This window comes from Chiloscyllium plagiosum, unplaced genomic scaffold (assembly GCF_037043375.1).
Source record: "Chiloscyllium plagiosum isolate Xiang-an unplaced genomic scaffold, Cpla_swu_hap1 HiC_scaffold_17, whole genome shotgun sequence".
Classification (NCBI taxonomy): domain Eukaryota; kingdom Metazoa; phylum Chordata; class Chondrichthyes; order Orectolobiformes; family Hemiscylliidae; genus Chiloscyllium; species Chiloscyllium plagiosum.
In genome coordinates this window covers 44,009,386-44,032,220 of record NW_028270155.1, presented here as the reverse complement: position 1 = coordinate 44,032,220, position 22,835 = coordinate 44,009,386, and the positions used below count along the sequence as shown (strand labels likewise).

The following is a 22,835-nucleotide window of genomic DNA, read 5'->3' as shown; positions in this document are numbered from 1 at the left end:
TTGGACCTTCACCTGAACTATTGATACAGTCAGCAGCACATCAGTTTAACATCTTCTGAAAAGTAGAGGCTCTGCCCTCCCACTTCTGACAAAGGTAATAATATATTGTCCCTTGGACCACTGCCCCTTTCTTAATCATTACATTCTATTGATTTTAAGTTTAACACTTGCCATATTCAACTTCAATGTTTATTTTCCAATTGACAGTGTACTGTATTCTCCAGTGGAGAGCAACACTTATTTTATGATTCAGATTATGGTGTTTTGTGACAGATCATTACTGTATGTCAATGTATGTGGTTATTACTGATCCATCTACTTGCTTGGATAGCATCCATTGAGTAGAAACTGAAGCATATCTTATTCACGCATATGATCAATTTGTCAGCGTTAAACATGTTTTTTTTTACAATATGTGGTTTTTGTGCTGAACCCTGACACTTGTACAGATTGATTTTAATTCCAAGTTTTTAATCCCATGATTTGGGTTTGGATACAACATGGATACATGAGATAGACAACTGAGCACTAATAAGTAAATTTAAGGTAGTTTATTAAGAAACAACATTTTAGCTTTGATCCATAAATAAAATAGGCAGGGAAAGTATATAAAGCATGAATTGAGAAGAATTTCTTGATCCCAGAGGATGACTGAACATTTGGTATAATGTGCGTTGATCCCAGTCACTGATGATGCCCCATTCTGCTCTCTAGCCAAAGCAATAGTGAACTCTTCCACCCATTGATCTTCTTCCAACTTGCCGAGCCGACCTTCTATCTGAAGAAGGCAGTAGCTTGAGAAAGACTGTCCTCTATCTCCAAACACTCATTAATATACTTATTTATGGGGCCTGGTAGTTTACCTGATCAATCACTTGTTTAAACTTTTCTAATGAAAATAGTATAGGTACAAGATCATCTCCCTTTCCTGTCCATTGCTTGAGTTTGGGAGCATGTTTAGTTTATCTTCTGTTGAAGGCAATTTGTTGACTCTTATGAGATGTTATTTGGACAAAAAAGCTACACAAGGCACTATCCAATTCACTTGGGAATGTCAACATGAAATCCTAAACTATGGCATCTCAACATTTTCGTTTCTTGACAGGAGTGTTTATGTCTTTCTCCAGAAACAGAAAGTAGACTGCTGAGCTGGCCTCATGCCTTTTTGCATTTTGCCCCCTCAGTCAGAGATTCTAAGCTCCCAGTGTTGCTGAACTTGTCATGGTGGTCAGCACTACTCAGTCAATTCAAGGGTGATATCTCAGAGGGGTCCTGGTATAGCAAGTCAAGGGCAGCCTCTGCTAGCAATCCAGGAGCTCAGACAAAGTCAGTCAGTTGCTCAGGCTGGTCAGAATCAGGGCTCTTTGTGCTTTATTGTGGCCTGTTTTTCTCCTGGAAGAAAGACAGACAATGGAATATAAAGGGAAATAAAGATGGGTGGCACAGCTGCTATTTTTGGTGGAGGTGAATGTGTAGGCAGGGCAGAGGGCATAGGGGGATTATTGGATTTGAGTGTGTGGTATTAGGGAAGATGTTGCGAGCAATACTGAGAATGTTAGAGCATGAACCTTGATGGAAGCAGAGATAAAGTGAGTGTGAAGTCTCAGAGACAAGATGGTGGCATTTACATTGATGGAGTGGAGAAGGCCATTCCTTCATTGCTGTGCATTCCTTCAGATGGATAAGACTGCACTGACCCAGGTGACAACCTCAGACCAGGTTGGGATTGTTGTAGCTTCCCTTGCCAATCCTGGGGTAAGTGGACATCCCAACTCTGCACCACCCCATCCAGCAAGACCTCTAGGTCCTTCCTTTCAAAGCAGGGCACCAATTTCCCCTTGTTTGCCATGTCTGGAGCTGATATCTTGAACTGTGTAGGACAGTCCCAAATTAATGACTTTTGTCCATCTGCAGAATAGCCTTTTAAAGATGGTACTGTCACTAAGGATGCCAGTGGCAAGTTATATCAGGTGTGGAAGTGATTAGAATAGAGGTAGAATTAAGAGCGAGAGGTGTCATTAGGAAGGGTAGGTAGTTCTTGACATGAGTCTGGCAAGGTGCAGTGGGAAACTTGCAAGGCCTCACAGACAGAAACCTTTCCTGAAACTTGACAAAATTAACAGCCAAACAAAGTAACATTCAGCCCATAATTACTGCTGCTGAGAAATAATCTATGTGTAATAATTAAAATTAAATTTAACTTCTGGTGCATTTTCAAGGCAATAATCCAATGTGGTTTGATAGTTGCTGACATAGACTCTTATAAGGTAGTGATACGTGCACTTCTGACTGGGAAGAGCAGATAAGAATGAAATTCTTAGTTTAAAATTTAATTAACTATTTTAAGCTCATAACAGTTTTTTAAAAAAATTCTTGGTTAGGAAATGATTATCTCTCTTTCTAAATGTATAGTAATTTATAATTGTTTTCACTGTAGTCAGTTTGCCCCTTATCATTACCACGATTCATATGTAACTAGAAAAGATCAAGAGATACGATATTGAAACGCAGATCAATTCCAATCAAGGATTTAAAGGCCCAGAATATATTGAGTCTCAAAAAATTTGACAAGCCTGAAAACCGTGAGGCACTGGAGGCATTGTCTGCTTTATGACTGATTTTCCTGCCAAAATCACAGACTCAAAAAGAAATTTGACCTTGTGGTGTGAGTGATCAGTCTTGATGAAAATTGATTGTCATATGCACACATCTCGTTCTGTAGGAAAAATCCAACAATTCAATGGAGGAAGTCTCAGGAGTGTTCAGGAAGATGAGAACACTGAAGAGCATCTGTCATCTCCAGGAGAAGAGTCACCAGGAACTGCAATGAACCCAGAATGCTGGAATCAGGTGTCCTTTCATTAGATGGTATACATCACATCCAAAACAGAGGAAATTCTCTTGATTTATAGTGACATATAACCAATAAACAAAAATTTCCCCTGTGAGTATTACAGTACGAAAGAAAACAATATTTTTGTTTCATGGCTTGAAGGCATTGCCAATCTTAAAAAAAATGATCAAGTGTTTCCCCCTTGGCTGCATCCAGTAATGATAAGTTATTGCACAATACATGTATTGCAAGGACAGATGACACACACAATATAAGTGAGATGTTTGAACTGTTGAGTTTATATTGTGCATTAGCCTTGCTATTAGAAACCTTATTACACATTTTGTGTTTCATTTTGAAAAGAGACAAGAGTTATTATAATATTAACTTTGTCCTTTTGATAGTTATTTTAAATGCAACATTTTTTTGTATGCAGCACTCATATTTGTGTTTTGTTCATTGAATTTTAAAAGTCATAGTCACTTGGCAGTTCAGGTTTCTTACTGCTTAGTATTATGAACATATTAAATGGGAAAAATAGGTCAGAAATTAATTTGTCCATGTGTGAGCCTAAAGCCCAATTATTATATTATGTGACAACAACAAGGTTTTGTCATTCGACACCAATTACTCCATCAAGTGTCACGTAGAGGTGTGGGCGCAGTAGTTAATTTAAAATCATTGTTGTCTCTAAGATGACAGGATGAAAATCTTGACTGTCATAAAGCATTGAATGTCACTAGCATGTTACAAATCCTATAAGCCTACATGGTTCATTATAGAAGTTTTTCCAAGTTATGTTTCAAATAATTAAAATCATTTTCCCTTCTGCTGTAATTTTCAGAACAAACTATTCAAAGATATTTTTTTCAAACGAGACTAGTTTCAACTGTGAAGAACAATGATACAAAATAGCATTATTTACACTTAATTTTAGCATGTTTCCTTACAAGGCTACCTTTTGGAAGGAACAGGTAATTAAATAACTCAAGTCCCTGGTCAGCTTTCTGCCCCTCCGAATAGCTATGCCACAGTCCTAGTTTTTGCCAGTGGGCAGAGTATCCCTGCAGTGGTGAAATTGTTGGAGGAGTTGGGAATCTCAATTCTCAACTTGAACCTGCTATCTCTCAGTTTTGTGGGGCTGTCAGTGGAGATGAGCCATAGTTCATGTATGTGCAGTTTCCAGAGGCAGCTAGCCATTGAAATGATAAGCTACCTCCATTGAAAGTGAATTTTGGAGACACTGGTGTCTTGAACATGGACCTGTGGAGACAGAAATTCTTCTGCCTCGGCAGGTTGAACCAGGGAACAAATTCTGGAGCCCAAGAGTTACATTGATAAGATCTGGAAACTGCTAGCAATTAAATTGTGGCATAGGACATTAACTTCAAAGGAGAGAAAAATGTACTATTCTTTGCCATCTGTAACATATCTGTATTTTGTTACAACATTTCATTGTTCTTGATGCTTGTTTTGGCTACTTGGTCATCAAAGTGTGACATAGCTTAATCAAAATCACAATAACCAATAGTGCTTATATCAACAGACAAATTACATGTCCATCAATCTCAATAGACTTTTTCTCTATCAATATACAATACAGTTAATGACATTAACAATAAATTCTTTTGTTTTGTAACTGATGATTGTAAAAGTATATCTCTATAAATACATTTTAATTGCATAACATGGAGAGATCACTTCTTTACTTCAGATCTGAGGAAGAGTCACTGGACTCAAAATATTAACTCTGCTTTCTTCCCACAGATGCTGCCAGGCCTGGTGAGTTTCTCCAGCATGTCTGTTTTTGTTTCAGATCTCCAGTTTCTGCATTTCTTTGTTTATTCACTTCTTTACTTGTTTGTTTGGACTTTGTTCCATACAAATTGACTGTTACAGTTACATAAATTATAATAGTGACTATTTTCTCCAAAAAGCCGTGGGATTCTTTGAAGCCAATAAAGCAGCTATATCATTTTATAAGAAGTTACAGTGCTCACTCACATATCATAAAGTATATAACTTTGCTGTGATTTTCATCATGACTTAACTTTTAATTACAAGTTGCTATCAAAGTGATAAGCCAACTTCAGTAGAGAAGCAAGCGTGCAGTTAAATCTCAACATTCAGAATTTGTTCTTTGAGTTGTGCTACCCTGACATTAGTTTTATTAAAGAGGCATCTTGCCTGAGGCTTCTCGGATTCTTTCGGGGCTTGTTCTTTCAGAGTTTGCCCATTAAACTTGCCACAGTAAAGGAAATCTTCTACACAAGCCTAAGCATCCTTCAAAAATATGACAAATGTTAGTTACTAATGACCAACCTTCCGGGTACCAAAAATGAACTATTACAACTGTCGAGTCTCATACCTTCAGTTTTTACATTTTTAGAGACAATTTAAAAATTCAAGTCTTAACAAAAAAACTCTTCATTCTCTTTCTCTCTTATTTTCCTCTCCATTGCTTCTTTTTTCTTTCTCTTTGTTTCTCCTTTTTGTATTTGATTTGACTTTGAATTCCCTGTCCTTCTAAGTCCTTCCCAAGCTTATTTCCTAAATCTTAAATTTTGTTGTTAACTTTGCTTCCTTTGTCCACTCGAGTCCCAAATGATGTTCCTTGCTGTATTATTATCAACTCATATTTCCAGCAACTTTGATGGCAAATATGTTTTAAACTGAAGGATGCAGAAGCCAGTCTATTTAATGCCGTGCTATTAGGTCATATTCTGATCTTTGTCTTGCCACTACTTTGCATATTACATTTCGGGATCCATTCCACTGAAATCTTGGAAGTGCTTTCCTATAAACTGGAAGAAAATTGGAGTTTTTTGGCACTCATTTAAAAAAACTAACTGCTTTTAGACAAGTTTTTCTGAAAAAAAACCCTGAAAATCAAACCACATCTTTAAACAGAAAGCCAAAGCATGGTTGTTATCGTGGTGTCTCTGCTGTACCTGCCCACATCCTTCTGTGAGTGACCCAAACCATTTTTGGAAAATTAATTTTAATAAACCAATTATTTAAGTACAATTGTTTGATTTGGGCTATTAAATGCATGAATCTATGCATAGTGATAATTCTATTATCTTCAAAATTACTTTACAAATGGTATTATTAAAAATGAGTACTGGTTTCAAAGCAAGTAAGTTGGGAATAATGAAAAACGTCATTGAAATTTGAGAACAACTACTGGCTATCTGCTGGTATTTTTTGACTGATAGGTAAACGTAGGGAGACTTTGCACCTAGTATTGGAGCTTCCTGGATGGAAGGAAATATCATAGATCGCTACACCATAGATTAATTCTACCTGAAGCCTATGATCTACTAACACTTCCTAACAGTAGGCCTTGCATTAAACACTTCCAGTATTTTAATACTGAATCTTCTCTTCATGTGTTGTATCATGAAGTGGATTAGAGATATGTATGAAACTTGTGGTAGTTCCATTTGTTTTGGGTGTGGGAGCTACATTATCAAACATAGATTTAAGCACAAAGTGATTTTTTTGTGCTGTACTCCTGCACTGTAGAAAATCTGTATCCTAGAAATTAGAGTATAGGCAAGAAAAAGATCTTGGATTTATATTACCTAAATATAAAATATAGCTGCTTAAAATAATTTCTACATCACAAAATATGGCAGCTGTTTGCACTTAGTAATATTCCACAATCTGAACTGAAATGAATTGCTATTTGACTTAGTTTGACAGTGAGGACACCAGGAGAGTGACTTGCCCTTTTCAGATGATGCCATGGGTTCTTTAATGCCTGCTTAGAGATAGGGCTTTGGTTTAATTTTTTTTCCAAATTATAATTGAGATAAATTAACATTGATTCTACTAAAATAGCAGACAGAGGAATATAATTAAAATGTTTTAAGTGTTTGTATGCTGGTTTCATAAAACAGCAACTTAGATGCTTCAATTATGATACTTAATGCAAAAAGATAATACATTTAATTGTACACAATGATAAAAATTGATTGACATTACCAAGATCTCAGTACTGAATGGCCATTTGTTCTACTCAGTACATTATCATTCCTTCCCAGATACATTTGTGAACTTGATCCCTGTTGATTCATGAAATCACATGACCAAAGTCACTACTGCACAAATTATGTCAGTTCCACAACAACATGAAGGCACGAACAAACCATTATCTGGTGTGAAATTTCACAGAAGGATGGAAGATTGTTACCAAGCCATTCTGAATCATGAACGGAAACTGGTTTACAAAGTGGGAAGAATTTTAAAGTGTTATCTATTGGGTATGAAAGTGCAAGTCAACAAGTGAGAAACATATTACCTCAGAGTCACTGCACAATGAACCATCAGAAAATTGGGAACTGAGACTTTGAAAGTTGGAGAGGGGAAGAGGAGGATTCTTAATACATTATACAGATCCTTAATCATGTTGAGGAAAGTCGATGGATAATTCAATTCATTTTGTTCCTAAAAAGTGAATGTAGTGAAATATAAAGTGTGCTTATACATTAAATTTGATTTTTGCTGTACTGTTTAAAGCTGATTGGAGACACTGATCATGTAAGAATATCTGTGTACCAATTTATACAATATGACAGGATGTGGGGGTGGGGGTTGAGAATTTTCCAGATGAGAATAGCAGGTGGGTGAACTGACTTGCATGAGTGGCAAAAGTCAGATTCACATTGTCAAGGTTAATCTCAGGTGACAAGCCCTTCCACGCATTACCAAAACATACTGGAAACAATATATGGTCTTGTAGAAGGGGTCAAACAATGTCAGGATGCAAGTGACCCTTTTGGGATGGGGTAAGGTTCAGAGGGATAGTGGGACCTTCATGTTGAGGTACCCCGGGAGATGTTTGGGTCCTCTATATTGACATTAATTGCTCATGGACTACGAAGGGGAGGATGCAGAGTCACAGGAACAACAGGCGATGGCGAACTGGGTGAGGATGGAACAGAATACCAGGTGTTGATGGGTCACAGGAGGGCAGGATATTCAAAAGGTTTAATGAACGATCTGAATCTTGCTGAAAGTGTCAAGACTGTATCAAAGTGGAAGTGGCTGCAGCAGAAGTGGAAGGATTTTTGTTTGTGACTGTGTGAAGTTATATTTTATGGGTTGGAGCCAATTGTCAGGGCCCTTATTCAATAGGGGTCCAGTGGATGATCAATCAGATATGACTAATCTCAACTATTAGAAAGCCAGAACAACAATAGGCCCTTGGCTCCTGCAGCCCTGTAATTGTGAATCACCCCTCAGCATAGCTTTCATTAATTACCTGTATCAAGTTTGCTATGTCACAGTTCCAGGCCAAATACCCTGCTGGTGAACTGATGGCACAGCGTGTGAGCCCAAGGATGCTCCCTCTGACTGAGCTGCCCAATTACCAGGTCCCTGGTTCACTGGGTTAGGTGAGGGAGTACAGGCACACACAATGCTGATACAGTGAGATAGTCAGTGGTGTCCCGAGGGATAGGCAACATCTCCTTGGTTACAGAGAAGACGTCCTCTCTTTTACCTCATATAACAATTGTTATGAGCTAGGCCAGACCACTCAAAACATTCTTGAGCAGGCAACACAGACCATAACTTTGCAATTTGTTTCAGTAAGTGGACAGTGAAAATTACCGAGAGTAACTTAGCTAGGTTGACTATCAGGTTTTAACACAGACAGAAATTGATTCACAAAATTACACAATGGAAAAATTACACAAGAACAGAATAAAGAACTTCTGCAGAACTCAGTCTATTCAAACTTAATTTAATTATGCTGTCCTGAATATACACAACAGTCACAATAAGCAAATCCCCTTAAGAAACAGTACAAATTGAACACATACTTACAAGTTGAAGTTAGAAGGACAGAAGGAGAGAGTGTGTTTTGCACACAGCTGAACACCTAACTAGTTCTGGACTGAACTGCTCAGCTAGAGAGCTGACCATTCCCCTTTCATTATACAGGTCACTTCTGAAACATGACCATTTTGGCCTGAAGACTGGACTGTTTACATGTAAACAAAAAGGCCTCTCAATACCCCTTAATCTTTGTTTCAAACTAGTCTAATTGTAACCAGGAGCTGGTTTATGACACCTCCGAAAAAAAAAATCAAGGGCACAGTATCCTTGAGAAATTGAACAGCTTTTTGGAAAAAGGAGCCAGCTTTGTGACACCTCTCTGCTTAAACAAAAACCCATCAATATCAAAAGATGGCTTCATTTTTAAAAGCCCTTCAAAAACAAACTAATTAGTAGCCTAAAATACACATATACACTATACTAACTATAAAAATGCAAACCTGCATAACTACATGCAAATTCAGGCCGCAGGACACACACCACCGAGTGCCTCCATATCTCAATCAAGTCTCGATAATGCATCAGCAATCAGTTTTCGGGACCTGCCACCTGCACAATTGTCAAACTGAATGGCTGCAACAACAAGCTCCATCGAAACAGTCTGGCATTTTTGTCCTTAACTTTTTCCACAAATGTCAATGGGTTATGATCAGTGTATACGATTGTCTCAGATGCATTGCTGGTAATATAAACACTGAAATGTTGTAATGTCAACACTGAGCTCAAAGTCTCTTTCTCCACTGTTGAGAATTTCTGTTGATGAGCATTCAATTTTCTGGAAAAATACCCGATGGGTCTTTCTATTCCTCGTCATCCTCCTGCAGGAGCACCGCACTGACACCCACATCACTGGCATCAATAGCCACCTTGAAAGGCTTTGTGTAATCCAGTGTGGCTAATATTAGGGTAGTGGTCAGCACAGTTTTTAGGCTGTCAAATGTCTTTTGACAGGCCGTGTCCACTGAAACTTCTTGCCCCTTTTTAACAATTCAGTGAGTGAAGCAGCCCAGGAACCGTAGCACTGCTTTTTTCATCGATGGTGTGGGAAATTCCCCAATTACTTTTGTTTTTGCATCCTATGGGGCCATTTGTCCGTGTTCAATAACATGGCCCAGGAAGGTGACTTGGGATTTGGCAAATTCACTTTTAGCTGGGTTTACTACCAAGCCTGCCTTCCAAAGTCGATCGAACAAGTCCGATAAATGCTGTAACTGTTTCTTCTATGAGTGACTAAAAACTATCAAGTCATCAAATGTAAACAACACAATTAGGTCATCCGGCATTGACCTTATTAGTCAGTTTCTGAAATATGCCTGGAGCATTTTTTCAAACCAAATGGTTTGACTTTGAACTGATATGGTCCATTTGGCATTACGAAAGTCAAAATTGCCTTTGGTCTCTGACAGAAGTACTTGCCAGTAGCCTCTGAGAAAGTCCATCTTAGAAATGTAAGTTGCTTGTCCCATTTTTTTGACAGAGTCCTCCAACTGTGGAATTGGATATGCATCGGTCTTTGTAACACCGTTGACTTTGCAATAGTCCAAACATAAATGTTGGGTACCACCTGGCTTTGGCACCATGACTATGGGTGAGCTCCAGTCACTATAACTCACTTTGATTATGCCATCTTGGAGCATGTGCTTTATCTCCTTCTCAACCTGTACCAACTTTAGAAGGTTATGCCTATAAGGATGTTGCTTAATTGGAACAGCATATCCTGTTTCTACATCATACACAATTAGCTTATTTCCCATTTATTTCCGCATTTCTCCCCATGTGATAGTAATAACTCTTTCAAGCCATTTCGATTTTCTTGTGGAAGGTAACTCAATAGTTTATCCCAATTTTTGATATCTTCCTCATTCTCCAATTTGATTTGAGGAATGTCCAATTCAGAATCCTCTAAACTTGGTTCTTCCTTATAATCATTAACACCTTCTCCTCTTGCTTTCCTTCCCTATCAAAATACTTTTTGAGCAGATTCACATGACACACTCTGTGAGATTTCTTCCTGTATGGAGTCCTTATCAAGTAGTTCACCTCACTCAATTTCCTGTCAATTTGATAAGATTCACTAAACCTTGCTTTTAAAGGCTCACCTGTTACTGGAAATAACATCAACACCTTATCTCCAATTGCAAAATTGCAAATTTGTGATTTCTTATCCGCTCTCTGTTTCATTGTATGCTGTGATACTTTTAAATGCTGTCTAGCCACCTCTCCAGCTATATTTAATTGTTCACTAAAATTTGACACATAGTTCAAATAGGTGGTCTCTGAATTCTGATTTATTAATTTCTCCTTAATCAATTGTAATGGTCCTCTTATTTTATGCCCAAAAATTAATTCAAATGGATTGAATTTGGTCGATTCATTCAATGCATCTCTGATCGCAAAATGTACAAATGGAACTCCCTTATCCCAATCATCTGTATAATCCTGACCATAAGCCCTCAACATGGTCTTTAGTGTTTGATGCCATTTCTCTAGTGCTCCCTGCTATTCGGGATTGTACGCAATAGATTTGATGTGAAGTTTGTTCCTTGATTTGACTGGATCTCTATTGCTAGTCTGTATCTAGTGAAAAATGTTAGTAATTCTTCTACAACCCTTTTAGCTGTGATGTTGCATAATGGGATTGCCTCTCGCCATCTAGTCGACACATCCATTATTGTTAATAAATACTATTCCCACTTTTTGTTTGCGGTAGGGAACCTATGCAATCAATGAAGACTCTTGTGAAAGGTTCCTCAAATGCTGGAATAGGTATTAAAGGTGAAGGTTTTATTACTGCCTGTGGTTTCTTGATTTGCTGACATGTATGACACATCTGGCAAAATTCAACTACATCCTTATGTAGTCCAGGCCAGTAAAAATGTCTTTGTTTTTTAGCCTGTTTTCTTCACCCCTAAATGACCTCCAAGTGGTCACTCATGTGCAACTCACAGCACTTCTTTTCTATATCCTACTGTCAAAACAATTTGATGAATCTCTGCCCATTTCTCATCTGTTTGAATGTGTGCTGGTTTCCAATTTCTCATTAAGACATAATTTGTTAAGTAATAACACACAGAAAGGCATTTACTCTCCTTCTCTGTATATGCCTTTTTATATAACTGTTTTAAGTTCTCATCTTTCTGCTTTAACTCAATCAGTTTAGCAGAGCTAAAAGTACTTGCATGTTTCCTAATTGTTCCTGCTCTGTCCCACTTATCTGATCAAAAAAAGCCTCGGATAAAGCTATGTCAGCTTCCTTATCTGTGCTTTTTGATCTCTCCTGCTAGAGCTTCTGCCTCTGTGATCTTGCGACAACACAATCTGGGAAAATACCTGGATAAGCATCCTTCATTTCTTCAATTGCCTGCCTATCCACTGGCTTTTCAACTAGAGTAGGCAGCACATCTACCGGTGAATCAGCTATATCATTTGCAAGGACAAATTGTATTCCTGGAGCTGAGAGTTTGTCCAGTACTCCGACCACAAATTCTCCACTCTTCTCTGGACTTTCTAGCCTTACTTTACATAATTGAGTACTTTTTGGCTCACCATGAATTCCTATTACTGGAACCTTTTCTGGTAATAGTCCCTCAGGAGTACATATCTCCTCATCCTTCAGCATTACAGACTGAGTGGATCCTTCATATTATAACCTCTTTACCTGCTATCCTGGCCTATGTGAATAAACTCTACCCTTCGTATATTTTTTAAGCAGATCTGGCACTTCCTCCTTAATCAACCACTGATTATCTTGTACACTCTGATGCAGTTGTCTAACTTCCCTTGTGTTTTTTGTTACTGATCCAACAAAACTCTCAGGCTCATCCAGTTTTCCTACATTTGACTTTCTCCTAGCTCACCAACACTGTGATTTCGTGTGGCCCACTTTATTACAATGAAATCACTGGAGCTTTTTAACTTCTTTGTCCCCCTCAAGGGTTTCTTTTTTACCTTGTGATAAGTTATCCTTATGATCTTCACTGAGATCTACCTCTCCCTTTCCACGTGAGGATTTCTCTTTGCCCCAGTTTCTATCCCTCATGGACAGAAATTGATGCTGGAAGCCAAACCATGTTTTATGGACCAGCTCAAAATCATCAGCCAATTCAGCTGCTAACCTTGCCGCTTTAACTCTCTGCTCTTCCACGAGTTTGCACTACTTCAGGGAATGAATTTTTGAATTCCTCCAAAATAATTGCCTCGTTAAGGGCATCATAGGTTTCCTCAATTTTTATAGCACTTATTCATCTATCAAAATTACTCTGTTTGATCCTTTCAAAGTCAATGTAGGTTTGATATGGGTCCCTCCTTAGATTCCTGAAGCATTGTCTATAGCTTCTCGTACAAGCTCACAACACTTAAAATGGCTTTTTTCACCTCCTTATACTCCCCAGATACCTCCTCTGACAGTGATGCGAATACCTCACTAGCTCTACCTACAAGTTTCGTTTGGATCAACAAAACCCACATTGCCACTAGCCACTGCATTTGTTTATCCAACTTTTCAAATGAGATGAAAAAGACGTCCACATCCTTCTCATAAAATGTAGGTAATGCTTGAACACACTTAAACAGTTTCTCACTAGGCTTCTGACTACCAGAGGCTTGCTCAGCCTCACTCTCTTCCTCACTAAGCCTATCCACAGCTTTTATCTCAAGCCTTTTAAGCTGACTTTCCTTTTTAAATGTCATTTTCTGATGTTCAAACACTCTCTTTTTCTCTCTGTTCTGCTGCTCTCTCTTTTTCTTCTACTTTTAATCGTAATTCAAACTGTTTCATTTCTGCTGCCCTTTCCTTATCTCTTGCCTCTAAGTCAAGCTGCTTCATTTGTAATTGAATTCTACCATCACTTTAGATTGTGATGGTTTCTCCAGCAAGTTTAAATGCTGAGTTACTGCTATAATAATCTCTCCTTTCCTCACAGAAGCAGGCAGTTCCAATTCCAGCTTCTCTGCTAATTCCTGCAGCTTGGTCTTATTCACCTTTTGCAAAACTTCCAAAGTCACTGCATCCACTTCCAGAAAACTTTTGGCGACTGAAAGAGCTATTATTGTCCCAAACTTTGTCTACCCAATCAAACCAACACCCGAAGTAAAGACACTAGCACTACCCGAAGTAAAGACATTAGCTGTTTAAAATCCCACAAAGAGCCCCCAACCTGTTATGGACTAGGCCAGACCACTCAAAGCATTCTTGAGCAGGCAGCCCAGACCATAACATTGCAATTTGTTTCGGTAAGTGGATAGTGAAAATTACCCTGAGTAAGTTAGTGAGGCTGACTACCAGGTTTTAAAACAGACAGAAATGTATTCACAAAATTACACTATGAAACAAAAAGAACAGAATAAAGAACCCCTTCAGAACTCAGTCAATTCAAACTAGACTTAATTATGCTGTTTTGAATATACACAACAGTCCCACTAAGCAAACCCCCTTAAAAAACAGTACAAATAGACACATGCTTACAGGTTGAAGTTAGTAAGGACAGAAGGAGAGAGAAAGTTTGTTTCTACATAGCTCACAGTTGAATTCTTAACTATTTCTGCACTGAACTGTTCAGCTAGAGAGCTGAGCACTCCCCTTTCGTATACAGGTCACTTTTAAAACCTGACCACTTTGGCCTGAAGTCTCATCTGTTTACACATAAACAAAAAGGCCTCTTAATACCCTGTAAGCTCGATACCAAACCAGTCTAATCGGAACCAGGAGCTGGTTTATGACCCCTCTGAGAAAAACCAAGGACACAATGTCCTAGAGAAAAGGAACAGCTTTTAGAAAAAAGGGACCAGCTTTGTGACACCATGAAGATACCAAAAGGGAAATAACACAGCAGCAAATATTAGAACAGTAAACGTGAAGATATATTTCTATAAAAAGCTCCTATGACAATGAGATACCCTCAGAAGGATTTCCTCTTCCTTAACCTACAACTACATCTCGGTGTACAACCAGCAACCACAACTGGGGTGCAAGGAGCCTGCTGAGTGAAACACCCAGCTGAAGTGTTTGACAGGAGTCCTTTAAGCTGGCCAGAGTCACTTATACTGATGTAGATGTACCTTCCTCAGCCTGATTTGCTGCGGACAGTGGGCTCACTGGCAGACGGGAGGTGAAAGGGAAGAGCACCTTTAGAATGCCTGAGATTAAGCACCTGGGCTCCCTGTCTGGCACTGCTACTCCCCATGGGTGCCTGCTGGCACCTGGGCACCTCAAGTGATTTTGAGGATCCTTGTCCCAACATTGTATTTGAAGTTTAAGCACCATCAGCTCAGAGTTTAAGCTTGAGGCTGAACTACAGACACAGTGATGAATCAGAGAGGGGAAAAGTTAAATGGATTCTTTGCTCTGTCAGCAGTCACACCCCTTAGGCTATGGCCAGTAGCCAGAGGCAGGAGGGCACGATTGTGAGTCAGGCAGGTAAGGGGACACAAAGGGCAGGAGTGCAGGCGTGTCAGCCTCGGCAATTGTCCATGAGATTTGAAATTCTGTCAGCCTGTTTGGAAGGCAGTTAAAGCTGCAGGATGGATATGCAAACTGACCATTACACTGAGATAGCTCGCCATTCAAGTGACAGGAAATATAAGGAATGCAGTGGTAGTAGGGGATAGTGTAGAGAATGGGATTGACACTGTTTTCTGTAACAAAGGCTAACAGTAAAGAGAGCTGTATTTCCTGCTCAGTGCCAGGATTTGGAATAGTAGCTCTCGGCCTCGAAAGGGACTTGCAAGGTAAGGGGAAAGATTCAACAGTCTAGGCGGATGTACGCATGGCTCAAAAACTGGTTGAGGAGAAGTGGGTTCTGCTTTGTGGGGCATTGACAGTAGGATTGGAGAAAGTGTGGCTGTACTTTTGGGGTAGTATCCACCTGAAACCTGTGAACCACATATCTGGGGAAATAAAGAAAGTTTAGAAAAACAAATGTGACAAGGGATTAAATGTGGAAAAATTAGAGTGGAGACAAGAAAGGAAAATAGTAATGTTGGAAATGAGAATGAGAGAATAGCAGGAAGAAACAAAGATAACAAAAAGATGAAACTAAAGGCTACATACCTAAATGTATACAGCAATCATAACAAAGTAAACAAATTGATAGTGCTCCTTGAAGTAAACAAATACAATCTGAATGTCATTCCAGAGTCTTGGCTTGAGGGTGATAGGGATTGTGTCCTGAGTGTTGAGAGGTATATGACATTCAAAAAGAATAGGAAGCTAGGTAAAGGTGGAGTGGGAGCATTGTTAATCAAGGATGACATTTATGCAATAGTTAGAGATTGCTTTCGTTCAAGACATCAGAATTCAGAATTGGTTTGAGTCGAGATGAGAAGTCATAGGGGAAAGAAGTCACTAAAGGAAGTGATCTGCATGCCCCTGACAGTAACCACAATGTAGGACAAAGTATATAAGAAAAATATTGGTGCTTGTCATAAATGAATGGCAGTAATCTACACATAAACTGGAAAAAAAATCAGATTGGCAATAATAGCCTGGATGAAACATTCATGGAATGCTTTCAAAATAAGTTTTTAGAGCACCATGTTTTGGAACTGACCGGAGAGCAAATTATATTAGAACTCCAACACTTTCTGCTCCTTCATAACAGTTTGTAATGTAATTGGTATTGTGTAATGTGACAGGATTAATCAATCACCTCAGAGTTAAGGCACTCCTAGGTCACAGCAATGACAATATGATGGAATTTTACAGCCAGTGTAAAAGTTAAAAACTTTAGGTCTAAAGGCAACCATGTAGTCATGAAAGCTGAGCTAGTTGGAGTGAACTGCTAGCTAAGACTTGGAAATAGATTAACAGAAACATAGTGCAGACAGACATTAAAAGAGATATTTCAGAAGAAGGATATTCCCACTATAAAGAAAAATTTGAAAGGGAGGACCCACTACAAACAACTAAATAAATAATTAAATAAAGAAGTTAGGGAAAGCATCAAATTTGAAGAAAAAGCACAGAACTTCATAAAAATGAATGTCAGGTCAAATGATTGGCCAATATAAAGAATGGTAAAGCATCTGAAGAGAAAACCAACAGAAAGAAATTAGAGTGAGAGGTAACTAATTAGAAATGTAAAAATGAATAGTAAGAGTTTCCACAAGTATTTAAAAAAGTAAAGGGTAAGTATAATGAGTTAAATGAGCATACAGAGTTAATAGATAATAAAGAAATGGCAGATGAAATAAACAAATGCTTTTTTTCTGTGTTCACTGTACAAGAATACAAAAAGACATTCCAGTAATAGCTATAAATTAGCAGTTGGAAGTGAGAGAGGAACATGGTAAAATAACAATCACAAGGCAAGTGGTACAAAGCCAGCTGATGGAGCTGTGGGCTGACAAATCTCCATATCCACATGGACTTCATCCTAGGGTCTTAAAAGAGGGAGTTAATGACATAGTAGATACATTGGTGTTAATTTTCCAAAATTCTCTTGATTTAGAAAAAGTGCCATTATACTAGAAAGCATTAAATAAAACCCCAGTATTAAAGATGGAAGGGAATCAATCATTGGCAGAGATTGTAGTTATTCACCTAGAGGAACCCATAGTAAATTGGAAGAGCCAGCATGGTTTCATTAAAGGGAAATCATGACTAACCAATTAATTGGAGTTCTTTGAACATACACTGTGGATAAAGGGGAGGCTACGGATATATTATGCTTAGATCTTCCAGAAGACATTGATAAGGTGTTGCATCAAGGGTTATTGTGGAAAGTAAACAATCATGATATAGGAGGTACCACATTAGCATGGATCACAGAATTGACTGAAGTTAACTGAAAACAGAGAGTATTCATGAATGGGTCTTTACCTGATTGGCAGAATCCCAAAGGGATCTATGCTGGGTCTTCAATGTTTTACAATTTATATTGATGACATAGGTGAGAGGAGTGAAAGCATAGTGGTATGATTGGCTACTTACCAAGGTAAGTAGGAACATATGTTGTGAAGTCGACAAAAGGATTTAGACACGCTGAGTGGGTATAAATCTGGCAGAATGAGTATAAGGAGGGAAATGTGAAGTTTGTCACTTTCGCAGGAAGAATTGTCTTGATCACTTGGATTGCCTGAGCACCTCCAAGAAGGAAAATTTGGAAGCACAAAATCACAAGGCAGCAACAGTAACAGCTTCATCTGTGGAGAGAGGAATCGTATTAACATTTCACTTCAATGACATCCACCAGAACTGGGAAATCTTCAGCATGTGATAGGTTCAAAGGAAATAAAAAGATCTTCTTTGTTAGAGTGTAAGGCAGAATAAATCAGATGACAAAAGAGTTGGTGGTATGAGGCCAAAATGAATTAAAGCTTAAACCTGCAAAGAAAAAGGTAACAAAATTGGAGCACAGATTACACTCTGAAATTGTTGCACTCAATCTTCAGTCCAGAAGGCTGAAGTCTTTAACTAAAAGATGCGATGCTTTTTTTTGAGGTTCATTTGAGTTTCCTTGGAACATCACATGAGGTCAAGGACAGAGATGTCAGCTTGAGAACAGAGCAGAGAATTAAAATTACAAGTAACTAGAAGCTCAGGGTTACACTAATGGATTGAGTGAAAGTATTCTGCAAAGTAAGCATCAAATCTGAGTCTGGTTTCCTCGGGATACAGCATATCACATTGTGATCTTTGAACACGGTATATTAAGGCAAAGAAAATCCATGTATGTTCTTGCTTCATGTGGAAGCAGCATTTGCTGTCTTGGACAGTCAGGAGAGAGGAGCCAAAAAGGCATGTACTACTTTTCTTTCTCTTAACTGGCGGGATATTGTGGCATGAGGGAGGAGTGTTGGAGTTAATTGAGGGATTAACCGATTCTAGTCCCTCTAGAATGCTAAAAAGGTGAGGGGAAGAGGTGTTTGGTGGTGGCATAATGCAGTGGAAATGGCACAGGCTGGTGGGGTGGAAAGTGAGAACAAAGGGAGTCCTCTCAATGTTCTGGGAGGGAGAGGAAGGGATAAGAACGGAAGTGTAGGAAATGATGCAGAGCTCGTTGACAACCTTTTTTGTGGATGGGGGGGAGTGGGGGGAGGTCGCAGTTCCTAATTGAGGGAAAAACATTGGGAGCACAGGACTTGAAGTTGCATTATCAGAACAGATGTGATGAAGTCCGAAAACTGAGAGAATGGAATTGATGCATTATAGAAAGTGGGTATGAGGAAGTGTTCACAGTTGAGGTATAGTGAGAATACAGTGAGCTTAACCGTGAATATTAACTGATAACCAACTTCCAAAAATGGAAACAGAAGAGAAGAGTTAGAAATGGACTTTGTGCAAATAAGAGAAGGAACCTCTGCTCAGTTATTCCATACTAGTCTTCCATGTCCACTCTTCAATTTGTCCAGTCATCACCTAGATGGATTCCTCCAGTACACTCCCTAACTCATGAGCCCTCAATGTACTTAATTTAAAATTCATTTTCATTTTCAATTATCTTCCTGGGTTTAATTAACATCCCACAGCTCTTTCATCTTATATTCATTCCTTCGTCATTCAGCCCCTCATTTCTGTCTTGCTGTGTCCAATCTCCTTCCCTTCACCAGTCCCTTTGTGACAGAGCAATGAACTGCCTGAATTGTCCTGCCTGGATTACCCTTGGTAAAATCCTTTATTTCACTCTCACCTTTAAAAGTGCAAGTTGAAATGCACTCTTTCAGCAAGCTTTCAATTGCTTCCTCTAACTGTCCCCCCATGGCTGAGCACTGATCCTTTTCAAGCCTGCTACTTAAATACACATTGGGATATCAGAAATGCAATATACATATTACCTTTTTTTGTTTGCGGAAGCTTGAGTGGCCTTTTCACATTCCATACTAACCTGCATTTTTATTTTCCATGATAATAGCACAACAGGTTCTATAAGGACATTGAGGACGATGGTTTGCTGCTTTATGTGCTTATTAAGCACATAGTTTATATAAAATGTCACACTGAATAGTAAAATGCTATACTGTGGTTTTGGTTCCATGCAGTTTCTGTCAGTGTTTACAATGCATCACAGAATTAAACTGGAATAAATTATTCAAAAGAATAAATAAAATAGTAGACAACTGATGTCTAAGAACACATAAGGACATTTGTATTTCCTTTCCACTCAAATGCTTTCAGCAAAGTCTTACACTCAATCCCACAGTAGACTAGTTAGGGCAACTTTATCTACAGCACAATGTTAATTGTGGAATAAAGTGCATGTTCTGGATCATCTCATTAAAGTTAATGCAGACTATATCAGCTACTCTCAGTGAATCAGTAATTTCATCCGTGCAGCACCAAACTCAAATCATTTGGTGGCAGTGACAGCAAACTGGCATACCTCCTGCATCTTCATTAAGGTCAGGCCCATGCATTGTTATTTAATGGAAGTAATAGATCATCTTAAACAGTGCTCATTTCTCTTTGTGCAACTTTGTATTGGTACCTCAATAGATGCATAATTAGGCTATGAATATTGGTGTAGAAACATTTAATAGCAGTCATCTAAAATTCCTTTGTCTACTCGTTTAATCCATTTATCTGAAACTGGTTAACACTAGCAATAAAGTGGTTGGCCAAAGAATTTTATATGTGTACATTAAGCATTTATGCCCCTATACATGAAGTGATTAATTTCAACGTGCGTTGTTGACTACATTTCCTACAACAAAATAAACTTGTTATTAAGACATCAACGTACCTTCGTCTACAAAGAACTTTTGCAATATGCTATACCAGTGCCACAAATCACATGGCTCTAGAAAACGTTAAGTAACTGAAACTGAACTTTTAAAATAATCTATTTTTAGATCATCTTTAAAAGCACTGATATTTCTGAGAGCTTTATTTTCACCCCCTAAATGTTATGTTACGGTGGATCTTTGTGTGAGATAATATTTACACAAGGTCCAGACATATTGCAGTCGACCTTCAATGTGTTCTATGTTCAGGTCCTGATGTTTAATTTTCAGCCTTCTGATATTTTAAGTATGCTGACACATTTACTGAAAAATAATTTTTTTAAAGTTTGGTCTCTGGAAAACATTCACCTCAGGAAAGCACCGTTTGCTATCCCTATAAAATAACCAAATGTCAGTTGGAATGGAAACCTTGGAGGTACCTAAAAATCCATCCTTTGGCAAGAACAGCCATGAATGCTCCCATGCTTTCGAAAGGGCTATGCTTATGTATCTGTGGCTTCACCTCAAGAAATGTAGTCCTACTTCATGCCCATGTATAATACATTGGCACGAACCAGCTTCTACACCTAGAGGCTCTTATGTGAATTACTTCCCTGCTCAGCAGAAGCATTTTACTAATGGAATGATTGATTTATGAGGACAGACTGCAAAAGCTGGGAGTTTTCAGCTTTGAAAAAAGGTGACAACGGGGGATAACATTACTCAGATATATAAAAAACATGTAAACTATAATGATGTAAGGACAGGCATTGGCCAAGTAATATTATTGTTGGACAATTAATATAGAGACCCAGGAAATGTTCTGGGGTCCTGGGTTTGAATCACCCCATGGCAAATAGTGATGTTTGAATCCAATAAAAATCTGAGTCTAATGATGATCGTGAAATCATTGCTGATTGTCAGGAAAAACCCATCTGGTTCACTAATGCCCTTTAGAAATGGAAACTGCCATCCTCACCTGGTCTGGCCGACATGTGACTCCAGACCCACAGCAATGTGGTTGACTCTTAACTGCTCTCCGGGAAATTAGGGATGGGCAGTAAATGCTGACCGAGTCAGTGACACCCTCATCCCATGAACAGATATGAGAAAAGGGTAGTGAAAGTCAATTTTAGGTCTGCACTCAGGAAATTCTTTATGCAAAGATTGATCAATAAATGGAACAAATTCTATACTGGGGAGTGAAAATGAAAATCCTGGAATCATTGAATAAATAATTTGATGGCACTTTGGGGACTGCTGGGAATGTTTAAATAAAGAAGATAAATTGATTCAGCCATACCCATCTTGTGAGCTTGTACTATAAGTGATAATCAAATAAATTACTGTGAGAATCTGTGAGAAATTGTAATTGAAAATACCCCTTCAATGTAAGGGATGTATTTTATCTTATGCAGGCTAGCTGGAGTGCATATTCTTCAAAATGAACCAGCTAGACTGACAATCTATTACATTGCCACATCTGTATGTGCCTGTTGTCACATGATGTAAGTGATAGGAACAAGCTCTTTATCTTGCTGTTGTGTAAACTTATACTAGATGCACATATATCAGGAACTACTGGATAGTTATCTTGATATCGGATCAATATTCACACTAAAGCAGACACCAGGGGTGAAAATAAGTTCTCACAACAAGCACAGGGACCATGATGTGTCATTAATATACAACATTAAAACTAATGCAAGCAGCATGCAAATGTGCTGCGAGTTCATTTCCAGGATAGTGATGTGCAGCCCAGTGCTAAATGTGCTACTCAGTCACTGCATGTTCAGCAAGGTTTTGTGTGAGGTTGGCTCGCTTTAAAGTTAGCCTGCATTTCTTCAAGGCTGCTGCACTCATTCAAATGGCTGAGGAAAAGAATTAGGAACAGGAAGAAAGCTGCTTAATTGTGCAGCAGGATGCAGATTAGAAGGTTTAGTGCAAGAAGTTGTAAGGAGGAGAGGCATGGCCTATCTCCAGGGATCAGGAGACTCTCCCAATAGTTATAGTGAAGGCAGTAAGAGCAGATCGCCACAGGGATCAATGCCAGAAGTATGGCCCAAAGTGTGGAAGTGGTGACCAACTCCCTCAAAGTACTTGCAGACCCAACTAAGATGCAGTGTTTCTGGCTAATATCTCAGCCTCTTGTGCAGTCTAACCAGCAGCCATGCAATCGAAGGACTGCAGTGGAAACTCGTATTGAAGTCATGATTCTTTCTTGTGGCTATGCAGGTGCACGCTACTGCCACTATGGCCACAGATATGAGTGTCATAGAAGCTGTAGGCTCTCACAACATGCCAGCAATCTGAGTTCTACCAGTTTGCCGGGATTACCAACGCACTACCCCAGGGACAATCACTGGCTCGCCGGTGCATTAACCTGCTGTCCTCTCTCAGGATGACAGAATTTGTGCTGTCACACCTGCCCCTTTGTCAGTGCCCTTGCTGTTACCTGGCACCCTGCCACTCCAGACTGCTGTTACTCATACCACCC

General features: G+C 38.8%; 1 protein-coding gene across 1 annotated transcript in view; it reads left to right on the top strand.

Annotated features, from left to right (window-relative positions):
• Window positions 1-4,492, top strand: part of LOC122558401 (uncharacterized) — a 367,215-nt gene extending 362,723 nt beyond the window's left edge. The window contains exon 8 of the mRNA XM_087995568.1: window positions 2,723-4,492. Within this exon, the coding sequence (XP_087851694.1) occupies window positions 2,723-2,865 (143 nt within the window). The 3' untranslated portion in view covers window positions 2,866-4,492. The remainder of the gene's footprint in view (window positions 1-2,722) is intronic.
• The last annotated feature ends 18,343 nt before the right edge of the window (window positions 4,493-22,835 follow it).